This window comes from Nyctibius grandis, chromosome 30 (genome assembly GCF_013368605.1).
Source record: "Nyctibius grandis isolate bNycGra1 chromosome 30, bNycGra1.pri, whole genome shotgun sequence".
Lineage (NCBI taxonomy): Eukaryota > Metazoa > Chordata > Aves > Nyctibiiformes > Nyctibiidae > Nyctibius > Nyctibius grandis.
This window is the reverse complement of record NC_090687.1, coordinates 965787-979102: the sequence shown is the minus strand read 5'-3', so window position 1 is coordinate 979102 and position 13316 is coordinate 965787. Positions and strand designations below refer to the sequence as shown.

Sequence of the window (13316 nt, the reverse complement as noted above, 5' to 3'; positions counted from 1 at the left end):
GAGGTTTGGAGGGAAGGGCTGAGGATGGGCATCGCTGCAAGAGTCTCCAGGGCTGATGGTTATTTCTGGGGAAAAGATGCTGCGTTCTGCCTGAGACGCTGCCACGGGGCTCTGAACATGTGTAATCTGGCTGACAGATGGCAAGTTGGAGAGGTGTGATTTATGATCCAGCACAGTAGCTGAACAACCTTCGCTGGTTGTCAGGAGACGATTCTTCCCAGCGCTGCGGTTGATGTTTCAATCGATGGTTTTCCCTGCGTGTCTCCTCGGCGGCGTGTGCGGGGACAGCCGGGGAGCCGCGGTGGGTGCCGGCACAGCAGGCTGGGTCCCCCAGGCCCCAGCAGTGCCGACGCTGAGCTGCTGCAGAGATGCTACTTCTTATGGTGGGGTGGGCAGGTCACCCCAAGTCCTGCCTGGGCTGAACCGTGAGCACTCGCATGCCGCGGGCGGAGTGGGGGGAGCGGTGCTGGCCTTGTCCCCGTCCCGTGGCTGGGATGAAGCAGCAGTGGCTCTCTGGGGCTGCCTGTTCCCCAGACTGGCACTTGTGGTGTCGGACGTGCTAGTACTGATGGGAGAAGGCACAAAAATCTTGCCCATCAGTGAAGCGCACCAGAGGATGGATGCCGACAGCCATAGGGAACGTGCCTTGCTCACACGGCCTCTCCCTGCCTCAGTTTCCCTGCCATTACCTTAAGATTCCTAATGTTGATCTTTCTTAAGGGACTGTTAGTGTTTGGAAAGCACCTGGGATGTAAAAGTGTGGTCCCAGCAGCATCCCCCTCCTGTGTTAGAGGCTCACTGCCGCTGCCACCTGCAGAGCACAGACCCCGGGCACGATGCCCAGCGCCGCTGCGGGACCATCCTGACCCCAGGAGCATCCCAGCCTCGGGGGACCGGAGCAGCCCCAGCACGAGGAGCTCAGGGAAGCTGCCCCCCAAGCAGGGCCTTGGTGGGATGAGGGGAGCGGGGCAGAGCAGGCTGCCAGCGTCAGGCTGCGTTCGCCTGCGTGCAGCCCCGGCAGAGCAGGTATGATTCATTCCCTCTTCTGCAGCACAGTTTATGTAAAGCAGCACCATATAAATAGCCAGATGAGACTGGAATGTGCTCCTGGCTTTCTAATTAGTGATGCTCCTGCTGGAGCTTTTGGGTCTGGCAGAGGTGAGAGGAGGCTGGTTCCAGCTGAGGGCTGGAGGAGCTGCTGAGAGCTCTCGAGGTGCTGGCCCGTCAGAGCGGTCACAGCCGTCTCCCTTAACCTGACTGGGCAACTGCTTGGCTGGAAGGTCGGTCTGGAGGGTGAAGGCAGCACCCAGCATCTCAAGGTTCTTGGTCACCTCGCTTGTGTGATGCCGTGCTGTGGGAGGGGGCAGGAGTGATGGTGAGGCCACGTGTCCCCAAGCACTGGGTGGTTTCTCTGGCCCCACCAGCACACCTCGCCTGTGCTGTCCCTGCCCCTCCGGACTGACGCTCCTTCATGTTGAGCCCTGTCGGCACGTCGCCCTGTTTCCCCCCCGCCAGCTCTTCTCGTCGGATGCTGTTGGCTCTATCCAGCGGCTGCTCCTTCCCTGCTTGGGGCAGGTGGATGCGTCCGAGTAAACCTCCTGTGTGTGTAACTGTCGCGGTGGTGTTGATCGTAACAGGCACGTACCGGCATGACAGAGGCACTTGTTTGTCACGGGGGGCAACCGCCGCCTTGCATCCGTGCAGGTGGTTTGGGATTTCCCAGCCCTTTATCCCTGCTGGGGATCCGTTTGGGAGGGGTGGCTGTAATGGTGCAGGGAGCGTGGTGGGGATGGGATGAGCATAGCAAGCAGGACAGCGTACTCCACGCAGTCCCCAAATCTCATGAGATCGACATCCCCAGCGTCCTGGCACCTGGGGATGGAGCCCTCAGCCCTGCAGGGTGGCAGGAGCCTCCCGAGGAGGTGGAAAGCTGGGCAGCGTTAGGGCTGCTGCAGCGGGGACAGCCACTGAGGAGGGGCTACAGGAAGCCAAGCAGCACCCGTTCCCACCACCCAGCCCCATCCCTGGGTCAGCCCTGCACCCTGCTCGCCCCACACTGCACCGGGGGCTGCTGCAGAGCATCAGCCATCAGTGTCCACACCTCCCTAAACTGGGACCTTCTTCATTACAGCCCAGCTTTGCCGGCAGATCAAAGGGGAGGTGAGGTGGTGGGGATGGCGTTAGCGCGGGGCTCTGCTCGATGGGCTTTCACGAGGCGCCTGGATCGCTGCTCTTTGAACGCCTCTTCCTCCGGCTGCGAGCGGGGGAACGCTGGGCTTTGGGTTTCTCGTTGGGTTTCTTTCAAGGCAAACCTCATCCTTTACATCAAAGTAGTATTTCGTCTCAAGAATGTAAAGAATGACCCTGGAAGGTCTAAGCGACTCTTTCCCGGCGGTGATGGGAGAGACGAGAGCCTTCTCCAGAAAGCTGTCTCCACTCCGTCCCCAGCAACAGCTATTCATAAGCTGAAAAATAAATCAATAACCAGAGTTAATGAATTGAAGATGTCTGCGTTTAAAATGTATCAGGAAAAAAACTGTTAGCTGGTCGTGGTTGGCTTAATTATTGTGAGGAAAGGCGGGGAGTTCTTGTTTCTGAGAAATACCTTCTTTTTTTCTTTCTTTTTTTGGAGATATTTTGTTTGATTGAAGCCGATCAGGACTTGAGAAGTGAGGAGGATCGGCTTTAGCATGTGTGTCGGTTCAAAGTCACCCCCGAGTCTGTCCCTCGTCCCCTGGGACCTCTGTCAAATCGCTCCTGTCTCCTTCCCTGCCCAGCCCGAGGCTGGCTGAGCGGTGGGAGCAGGTCATGCCAGAGCAGGACCGAAGGAGGAGGAGAGGCAGCGGCCGTGCCGATGTGCGTGGCAGGGTACCAGTGCCACCAGCCTGGTCATGTCCCCAGGTTGAGGTGGCCCAGCTCCCCAGGCTGCTCCTCCCTTGCTCCTGGTGAATCGGATGCCACGTTCAACTGAGACCGGGGTCTCCACGTGCTGCAGAGGAAAGCAGAGGCTGTGGGGCTCTGCGGGGCAGGCGCCTCCCAAGCAAACCTCAGCGCCGGCTTTCTGCGTGCCATCGGGCTTGGAGATGGTGCGGTTGTGCCTCGTGACAGCAGTTCTCTTCTGGAGAGAGCCGGGGTGGAGCGGGGTGTGCAGACTCCAGGGCCACGCTCTTCGCCCTGGTCCCAGGAGCTGGGAGCAACGCTGGAGCATCCCACCCAGGGGGAAGGGGCTTTGTCCGTGCAGACGGGTCTTGCTGCTGAGCCCATTTGCTCGCAGGTGTTTCTGTTGCCTCCTCTGAAACACCTCTGACGTGGGCTGATTTCCAGGTCAGCCCCAAACAGTGTTTGAGAGCCCTGGCTGGGAGTCCCCAGGGGCTCTGGGGCTGCTCTGAAGGAGCGTGTGGCCGTGGCAGAGGTCTGCTTTGCTTCTCTCTGCTGATGCTTCCCTGGCTGCCCAACCCCTCTCGCGCAGGCACTGCAAGAAGCAGAAGCAGCCGGCGTTTCTCCAGCGTTGGCCATCACGGGTTGGCTTTTGGGCAGGAGCATGCGACCTAGGGAGGTGATTTTGCTGCAGCGGGGAGCAGGACCCAGCACTAACTCAGCCTGCCAAGCTCTCAGCTGCAGTTTTGCTAACAGCACACCGTGGACCTGTGCTGGTCCTGGCTTGCTGAAGCAATGCTAAACCTACTGCTGCTCTGCTCCTTCCCCCCCAAAGCTGGTGCCACCCTGTCCTGGTGCCACTGGCCCTCTGGGACCCCCCTCCTTTCCAGAGCATCACCTGGCTTTGTGCCCGTGGACCTGCCGCTGGGAGCCAAGGTGTTTCAGTGACATTAACGCCTTTCCTCTCCCCTTCCCCAGGTCGGAAAGCAGCCTCTCTAGGTTTGCCCACCGCTTGTCGGTTAAGCAGAAGCAGGAGAAGAGAAGGAAAGCTGAGTATGCCTCGGCCGAGCTGTCTGCCTTCCGGCCCAGGTCTCTGAGCATTGAATGGTAAGAGCTGCAGGACAGGGCTGGGAGAAAGGAGCTCCTGCCTCTCCAGTCCCCCTCCTGTCCCCACCGCTGCCACTCTCTGTCCCTGTCCAACAACAACACCCCTTCAAACCCCTCCGTCTGCTGCACAAGCTCCCCCAGGGTATCGAGCCACAACATCCCCCCTCGCCCTGGCGCAGGGAGCAGCGGGGAGCCCCAGGCAGCTCCTTCCTTGGGGCGCTGAAGGACACCCCAGAACTGAGCCATGAGGATCTTTCAGGGCTTATATGGGATGTGGACATGCGCGTCTGCTGGGCTGGAGCACGTGAGAGCACGACCTCCAGCAGCCCCTGCTGCCGGCTGCTCCTTTCCTCTCCCCTTCCCACCCCACGCTCCTTACAGGAGCTGCCGGAGGGAGGATGCATCCCGCGGCCCCTCGCTGCCTCATGCACCTCAGTTGGATAAAGCAGAGCCCAGAGCTGCTGCTGTGGTGCCCGCGGGGCCCCTCGTGCCGAGCACAGGTCTCAAACTGCAGCCCCTGCTCAGGCAGGGAGTCATTTATCCTGGGCTTGAAAGCTCTGATGCAACAGCCCTGGAAGCAGATCACAGTCAACCCTCGCAGCGTTAGAGGTGACCTGCTAAGGATATTTAAAAGAACTGGAAATTGCATTGCTTTCTGCTTCCTTAGATAGATAAAGGAGGGTAAAACTTTAAAAAGAAAAAGAAAAAAAAATGCTTAGAAATTGCAAGAATGTCGAGTTTGGTTTTCGTTTTTTTTTGGAGATCTTGCTGGCATTTATTGTATGTTCTAACACTTCGGTGTGAGGTTGTGGAGTCCTCCTCAAAGGCTTCCTCCATCTGTGAGGTTAGGTAGGCATCAAAGCTCACGAGGTATTAATGAGGCCAGACAAAGAATTTAAGCTATTCGGTGACGGAGCGCTTTCTTCTCCAGTTGAACAACTTTCTTCCCTTTGCTGAAACGATGTCATTGGGAAAGCTGGGCTGCAGTGACTCTGAACCTTCGAAATCTGTGGATTTGTAATATACCAAATAGGAAAAAAAAAGCAAAGAACTCATTAAAAACAAACAAGGTTTTGCTTTATTCGTTATAAAGATGCAAGAGAAGGCACTAAATCTCTTTTCTCCCTTTAAGTGTCTCTTTGAAGCCCCCGGATCCCATTTTAGCCCCGCTGTGTCAAGGTATCTTTGTGGTGTATTTTCACCAGCTCTCTAGTGTTTTCCTGGGAGAAACCGTCTGTCTTGTATCAGTTTGCAAAGCACCTTGTTCAGCAGTGACAGGGCAGATAATGCTATTTTATGGGGTTTTTTTGTAAGGTAGCTCGAAAATGAGGAGGAATCATTAGAGGTCATTAGCCATTGGAAGGGGCTGCCCAGGGAGGTGGTGGAGTCACCATCTCTGGAGGTGTTCAAGAAAAGACTGGACATGGCACTTAGTGCCCTGGTCTAGTTGCCATGGTGGTGTCAGGGCAATGGTTGGACTCGATGATCCCAGAGTTCTCTTCCAACCTCATTGATTCTGTGATTCTGTGAATCGCCTTTGCCTTCAGTTTGTTGCGTTGGAGATCGGGGCTGGAAGGTGTGAGGTCTGAAAGAGAAGGACTCGATGTCACCGCTCCTGCGGGGATGTAGGCACGGCTGGTCTGGCTGCGGGGAGGATAACTGCCCTGCCCTCGTGGGCTGGGCATGGGGACATCCTCAGCTGGATCAGGCTGGGGTGCTGGGGCTCGGTGGTGCTCAGCGGCAGGGCACAGCGCAGGGGTGACCCAGGGCGGTCGCGGTGACGAGGAACGGAGTGGGCAGCAGCGGGGTGAGGACCCTGCCCGCCGCCTGCTCCCCGAACCATCTCAGTGTGCTTGTTGATCCTCTCCCTGTTGCCGTGGTTAAGCAGACAGCCCAGGAGCTGTGTTGTTGTGGTGCAGGAGTTCAGTTGGCTTTTGCGTGCACAGAGCCCAATTTCCCAAGAGTGGCTGGGGGCACCTGCGCAGGGAGCACGGGACACTGCACCCCTGGCAGGATGGGCACAGAGTCATAGAATAATGGAATCGTTTTGGCTGGAAAGAACCTTCAAGATCATTGAGTCCAACCGTTAACCCAGCGCTGCCAAGCCCACCACTAACCCATGGCCCTCAGCACCACATCTACACGGCTTTTAAATCCCCCCAGGGATGGGGACTCCACCACTGCCCTGGGCAGCCTGTTCCAGCGCTTGACAACCTTTTTGGAGAAGAAATTTCTCCTGATCTCCAATCTAAACCTCCCCTGGCACAACTTGAGGCCGTTTCCTCTCATCCTGTCACTTGTGACCTGGGAGAAGAGACCGACCCCCACCCCGCTACACCCTCCATTCAGGCACTTGTAGAGAGTGAGAAGGTCTCCCCTCAGCCTCCTTTTCTCCAGGCTAAACCCCCCCAGGTCCCTCTAAGCACAAAATCATCAGTGCCTGTTGCTTGGTGTCAGTCTGGTGGAGGATTAATGCTTTCTGCCCTGAATTCCCACCAGAACACCTTCCGTCCCACCCCTCATGTCTCTGCCGTAGCGGAAAGCATCCTTCCCTCTCATCCCCACGCAGGGCAGGCTGAGCCAGTTTTCCAGTGTTCCCAGCTGGTCAGGTGCTCAGGTAGGGCTGGGTGGAGCTGGGGTAGGAGAGAAGGAGCTGAGCGGCATCAAAGTGTCTGCATGACACCATGTCCCCCATGCTGAGCACTGCCAGGTACGATGGGGACAATAGATCCCTTCATCTCCCCTTGGCCCCTCTCCCTGTCCCTGGGGACACCTCGAAGCCCTGCAGGGCAGGATCCCTGGGCACTCGCCTTTCTCTGGGCCGGGAGATGCAGTTATTTGCTGTCACAATAAATAAGGTGCTGAATGCTGCCTACCCAAAAGCACGGGGACGCTCCCGTCGCGGGTCTCGCGGTGCGTGCGTCCGTCGGAGCACGTCTGCCCTGCTCCCCAGGTGGGACGCGCTGGCGGGTCGCATCCCTCCCCGGGCACAAGGCAGGCTTTATGCGCACGTGTTTATGAGCTGCACTGGGCGAAGGGAGCGCGGGCCTGCTCCCGAGCGCGGCCGTCAGCGAGCGAAGCCTCGTTAGTTCCACTTATTAAAAAAAAAATTGCTGGGGAGGGGAGGGAGAGAAGGCAGGGAACCAGTGAAGGATTGAGAAAACACTTCTTTCATTCAGATGTTGTTTACTAAAATAAATACTTCATTATTAGGCTTTTTTTAGGCTTTTTTTTTTAAAAGTCAGCGCCACAAAGTCCCCAGTGTTGGTTAGGGCCCATGGATGTGCTGTACCACCTCAGCCCGTTGCTCCCATGAGCCGGTGTCTTGCTGCCAGGAGGTGCCCGGAGAGAAGCACCACGGGGAGCAGGGCAGCGCGAGGCCTTCCCAGACTTCGGGGAGAAACCTGGGGGGCTGCTCCTGTTCGGCTTTGTTTAGCTTTGCTGATTCCTTTCGTCCTCTTTGCTGAACAGTGCAAGGGCACCAAGGCAGCTTGAGCTTCAAGTGAGGCAAAAACTGGCAATTATCACAGAACCACAGACTGGTTTGGGTTGGAAGGGGCCTTAAAGACCATCCAGTTCCAACCCCCCTGCCACGGGCAGGGACACCTTCCACCAGACCAGGTTGCTCCAAGCCCCATCCAACCTGGCCTTGAACACTGCCAGGGAGGGGGCAGCCACAGCTTCTCTAGGCAACCTGGGCCAGGGTCTCACCACCCTCACAGCAAAGAATTTCTTCCTCAGATCTCATCTCAATCTCCCCTCTTTCAGTTTAAAACTGTTCCCCCTCGTCCTATCACTCCATGCCCCTGTAAAAAGCCCCTCTCTACCTTTCCTGTAGCCCCCTCAGGTACTGGAAGGTGCTAGAAGGTCTACCCGGAGCCTTCTCTTCTCCAGGCTGAACAGCCCCAGCTCTCTCAGCCTGTCTCCAGAGCAGAGGGGCTCCAGCCCTCTGAGCATCTCCGTGGCCTCCTCTGGACTCGCTCCAACAGCTCCGTGTCCTTCTTGTGTTGGGCCCCCAGAGCTGGACGCAGCACTGCAGGGGGGGTCTCCCGAGAGCGGAGCAGAGGGGCAGAATCCCCTCCCTCGCCCTGCTGGCCACGCTGCTGGGGATGCAGCCCAGGACACCGTTGGCTTTCTGGGCCAACCAGTTGAGGCACGGAAGGATGTTGGATCTGATTTATTCAAGCTCTGCTTTCTGCTAGTCTGTGACCCTAATCTAGCTCCAAAGCCTAAACAGCATGCAGGCGAGCGAGACACAAGCACTCTTTATTTGAAGCTCTCCACCTTCTGCCGTCGGAGCAATGAAGTCGAAAGCTGGCGGCTCCCGGGGACCCTTCCCACTGTCTCTACAGCAACCCCGAAACGCCAGCAATCCCTTTTCTCCCCCTTAGGGTGAATCAAGGCAAAGAGAGCCTCCTCTTCCCTTGTGCATGTCACCTGAGAAATGATCCACGTTTGTCTTTCCTTTTAAGCGAGTCTTAATCCAATAAAGCGGCTGCGACCTGCGTGTGCAGAGCCAGGGAGCCTCTGTCCCGCTCTCGCATCCTTCCAGCTCTGGTGCTCAGCAGGAGTTTCAGCCCCGGCAGGTTTGTCCTCATGGCATCTATTTGTCTCATCCTTTTTCTTTCCTACTTCTCAGTCTGCTTTTCCTTCTTCCATTTGTTCCTCTGCTTCTCTTCCCACCCCCCACCACGCTCCTTTTCCCATACTCACCTCTTATTGTCCACCCCGATTTTCCTCTCGATTTTCTTCTTCGTGATTCTTTACTTCTATTTGCTGCCTTTTCTATTTGGGCTCCTCGAGGGTTTTTTTCCATGTTGGACAGCCTCCCTGCGATCCATAGTCGGCATAACCTATTCCCATAGCGGCTCAGGAAAAAATGCAGCACATTCCTCGCTTCCCCCATCGCGTTATCTCGGTTCTGCTCGTTGGCTGCCCACCACGAGCTGTTGGAAGCAACGCTGGCAGGAGCATGTCGTCTGGTGGTTAGACACGCGAGGAGGCAGCCAGCCGCCTCGGGTTCAGTCCCGCCCGCATCTTGTTTTGCTGCCTGACCCCTGGCTTTGCTGCTGAATCTCAGCCTCTGATGAAGGGAGGAACGCGCGGAGCCCTGCGTGCCCGGCGGCTCGGCGGGCAGAGCGTGCCTGCCCCCACGGGAAGGTGCAGAGGGGTTTTCCCGCAATGTCCCAGCGCCGGGGCTGAGCGTAACGGCTGGCGGGCGTCCCTCTGCCATGGGCCCGCAGTGCCATGAGGGCAGGAGCTGCGGGCACGGGGACCGCGGTGGCACCGTCGGGCTGGCAGAGGCGGCACACGCGACTCTGCTGCTGTACTCTGTCCTGTCGGGTTTGGTTATAAAGCAGAAGGTTTGTAATGGAAGTCTTTCCATGAAAGTTATTTCCAATTTTATAGTGCAATAATATTTCCCCTTTGGGTTTAAGTGGTCTCGTGTGGTGTGGAAATTCTCCCTAAATTCCTGTGCTGGGGCATGAATCGGTGCCACGGAGGTGTCTGGCACTGCTCAGCTCCTTCCAGAGCCGCTCCCAGCTGACGTGGGCAGCGCGGGTGACCTGTCCCCATCGGCAGGCTCCTTGCTGCCTGGCACCCGAGTGCTGTGGTCCCGGGGGGTGCAGAGCCCGGGGAGGTGCTGAGCTGCCGACTGACCCGTCTGCTGTTCCCAAGCCCAGCGCACTGGAGAGCTGCTACCGCAAACCCCGACAAGAGCCTTACGCTGTTTCCCTCGCAGTAGTCTGTGGTGGTCCAGGACTTCCCCAGGACTCTTTGTCAGGGGGGAACCAGCACAAAGTGAATTGTCAGCAACTTTTGGGGAGACGGGGAGGAGCGGCACCGTAAAGAGAGAGGGCTCAGAGCTCCTCCGGGTTCCACAACCCTGCTCGGACTGTCTTACTCCTGGCTTACGCCACTCATCCTAGAGGCGGCTTGGACCAGCTTCTCTTCCCAGCCGAGGAAGCTCTTAGCCTGAGCGAGGGAAAATACAAGGGACAACCAGGCCCTGAAAGCCTTTGCAGTGGAAGGGGAGCAGTGCCAGAGCCTGGGAGGTGTGTGGGCATCTGGGAGCCAAGAGATGCTCTGGGTAGGCTGAGATGTGGGCACCACATCTTGCCTGCCCGTGGTGTGGGGCAGGCAGCCTTGCCGAGAGCTTCGCCTCCCCCGTCCCACCGGTTCTGGCCGTCGATCCGGGGCGAAACGCAGCCGCCTCCTCGGTTGTGCCGAGTGCAGGTCCTGGACGGGCCGGCGCGGCGTTGAAATGAAACGCGAGGCGCTTTGTCTCGACTGGGAGCTCTTTAAGCCCTCGCTCGGGAACAATGGCCAAGCTATGGGGTCATTTGTTCTGGTATTTCAGCAGCTCCTCGTGATTTATGGGATGTTTTGTTCTGCTGCTTGTCTTAGCTTCCCCCTCTCCACCCTCCCCGTCTCCATCCCTTCTCCATTTCAGCTCCTCCTCCCCCCCGCTCCCAATTTCCCTAATGGCTGTGGAGCCTCTCGGCCTTATGAAGTCACCGTATCTGTGACTTAGTGGTTAGCCGGATGGGACCTGGACTTCCACACCGCGCTGTGGGCTGCCAGGGCATCCTGGCTGCCCGGTGAGACAGCCCGCAGCAGGGCCCCTTGCCCAAGGGCTCCGGGCAGCCTAAGCTTCCCCCCCGCCGTGGCAGATTGACGTTACCATCAGCAGGCTGCTAGAAAGTCGATTTATGGGTGATAAATGCAGTCAAGAGGAGCTGCAGCCCCAGCAAACAAGGACGGCCCTGTCTGCGGAGACCCCCCCCAGTACCGGGGCAGGAGGGGGGGGCCTGGCTGCCTGCTCCCAGGGCCACCATCACCCCACCCTCCCAGGACACCTCTCCCTGGGTGAGGTGGACACCGGTTAGGGAGCCCCAAGGCTTTCGGTGTTGAACTAGGCGTGTGGTTGAAGAGCTTGGCGCCCTGAGGATGGCCACGGTCAGTGCCCAAGGGTGTATGGACGGAGCAGGGGTTTGCCCCCCCCAGAGCTGGTGGGACAGTGATGCACCAGTGACTGTGAGGGACTTGCTGATGGGGATGGGGAGGAGCGAGCCCTCAAAAATATCTCCCTGAAAGTTGAGTTTGCCTTTAGGAAAGCATTTGAAAGGAATGATTTATTTGTGGAAAATCACCTTTTCTCCTCATTACCTGTGAGTCATCTGCAAACAGAGAGAGGCTCGAGGGCAACTGCTGCTCAGGGTGATGCCGCTGCTCCTGCCACAGCCGTAGGGTCTGTGCAAGGCTTGTGTCTTCGCTCCGGATGCCACAAGCCTCCATCAGCCTGGGTTTCCTCCTTGTCTGGGGAGAGGCAGCTCGGCTTGTGATTACAGTGAGGCTGGAGAGGCTGGGAGAAGACCAAGGGCTGGCTCCTCTCTGTGCGCAGCATTGTGACCTGCTGCCGCAGGCGCTGGCTCCAGCAGGTCCAGCGGTCCCGTCTGCAGTTGTTTCTCGTGTCACTTCAGCAGGAAAAATTGAACCCTGTGGGAAAGTAATGGAAGGAAAATGTTCAGAGAAGACTGATTTCCAGGTTCTCCCTGTCTGGGACTGGAGCCCTCAGCCAGATCCCTTCCCCACTGAGAGCACAGGAAGCAAATATCATTTATTTAAAAGACAAATTTAAAATATTGTGTTGATGTGTTGTTCTGGCCGCTTCCCTCTGCTGGTAGCTGATACCTCCAAGCCCTGCTAAGATTATTTCTCAGTGCAGCACATCCATTATCCTCAGCGCACTTTGATTTCTCTGAAATGGACCATTTAGACTTGTAGAATCATAGAATTGTTTAGGTTGGAAAAGACCATTAAGATCATCGAGTCCAGCCTTAGACCTAACACTGTCAGGTCCCCGTTTGCCTGATTTGTTTTGTTTTATTCTCATCATCTCTCTGCCATTTCCTATGGCTTGGATCTGCAAAGCAGGATGGATGCCTTGGTCCCTGCTGAGGAGTGTGAAAGATGCTCTTCATCCTGCAGGTTCTTCACAGGTTCTTCTCCATGGATGTGTCCATGCCCAGAAGGTACCGGGTGCTGGGATTTGTACAGCATGCAGCCCAAGCCCCATGGTTATGCTGGGGGGAAAGTGCAGAGGTGCCACAGCCCGTGGTATGAAGGCGAAACCTCATGGATGTCTGAATCGTGGTGTGAGTCAAGCCCTTCCTGATGGCCCCATGGATCCTCCAGACCAGCTGGTATTCCCACAGTGTCAGTGTGCTGGATTTGGAGGCTCTTAGCTCTCCCAGTCTTCTTAGCCAGCACACAAAAAAATACCTCAATATATTTCTTGTAGTGCGAATATCGATAGTAGGTTTTCCTACTAGTGGTCAGGTCTTCAGACCTGCTGGCTTTGAACCCGGATTCTCCGTGAGCCGATTTGCATCTGGGGAAGGTCAGTGCAGATGAGGTGTGAGTCTGGAGCAGCCCCAGCAAGGCAGGCAGCCTGCCCCAGCCCCCGGGCTGCCAGGCTGCACTTCCCCCAGCCCTGGGGACAGCTTTGCCCTGGGAGCAGATGGCATCGCTGGTCTTGCTGCTGATGGGACACTGGGGTTGGGAGGTGCCGGAGCATCAACATTTCCAGATAGTCCTGACAGCTGGCACTTTCAAGGTACTTGAGTAGTTTTAATCCTCCCTTGTCCCTTAAACAGAGGTAGTCCCTGTTGTGCGGGTTTTTTCTGCTCTTAGTTTCCTACTGGCTGAGACCCTTCTGCCTGCCAGAGCTTCAGGAACCTCCTCTTTATCTTCCTGGAGAGCGTCTCTTGGTGCCAGGTCAATATTGGACCTACTGGCTTGGATGCTGGCAGGATGGGCAGCACTCAGCAGGGAGGCCAAACTGGAGGTAGGAGTCAGCCCAGGACACTCGAGACTCTGAGGACCAGGTCCTCGGGTGTGTTGGGATCTCTCTCCACCTTTGCTTGAGTCTTTCCTGCTACCTGCACGCTCACTCTTCCCCATCGCTTTGCTTCACACCCATCCCTCTTTCTCACCTCTCTTCTGCTGGTTTGCTTGCTTTTCAGAGAAGGTTTGTGAGCCCAAGTGAACTCCACATCTGCTGAGCCTCATGGCCTGTGGAGGTCAGGGAGAAGCAGTTTTGTTCCCCTCTGCTCCTCACTTCCAGGTTTCCTCCTGTTCTCCCCAACACTGAAATATTCATTCATCTCCCCCAGTGCTTCCTGGAGTAGCTCACTCCCCAGGGGCATTCCTCTCCCAGTCCCACTTTGCCTCTGTTGCCTTTATTTACACTATTAACAGGGAGGGTGGGACAGGGATGAAGATCTTCTGCCACAAAGAGCTGTTGGGCAATGTGGAAGAGGTTCATG

At 56.9% G+C, this 13316-nt stretch overlaps 1 protein-coding gene across 4 annotated transcripts in view; it reads left to right on the top strand.

Annotated features, from left to right (window-relative positions):
* LOC137674621 (ankyrin repeat and fibronectin type-III domain-containing protein 1-like) overlaps positions 1-13316 on the top strand; it is a 262483-nt gene that overhangs the window by 215094 nt on the left and 34073 nt on the right. For 2 of the 4 annotated variants that reach the window (XM_068420106.1, XM_068420107.1), the window contains one exon: positions 3856-3984. The exons of 1 other annotated variant lie outside the window; for it this stretch is intronic. In XM_068420106.1, the coding sequence (XP_068276207.1) occupies positions 3856-3984 (129 nt within the window). Of the gene's footprint in view, positions 1-3855; positions 3985-12755; positions 12836-13316 lie in introns of those variants that run through there. One more of the 4 variants, XM_068420109.1, reaches the window with a different exon arrangement.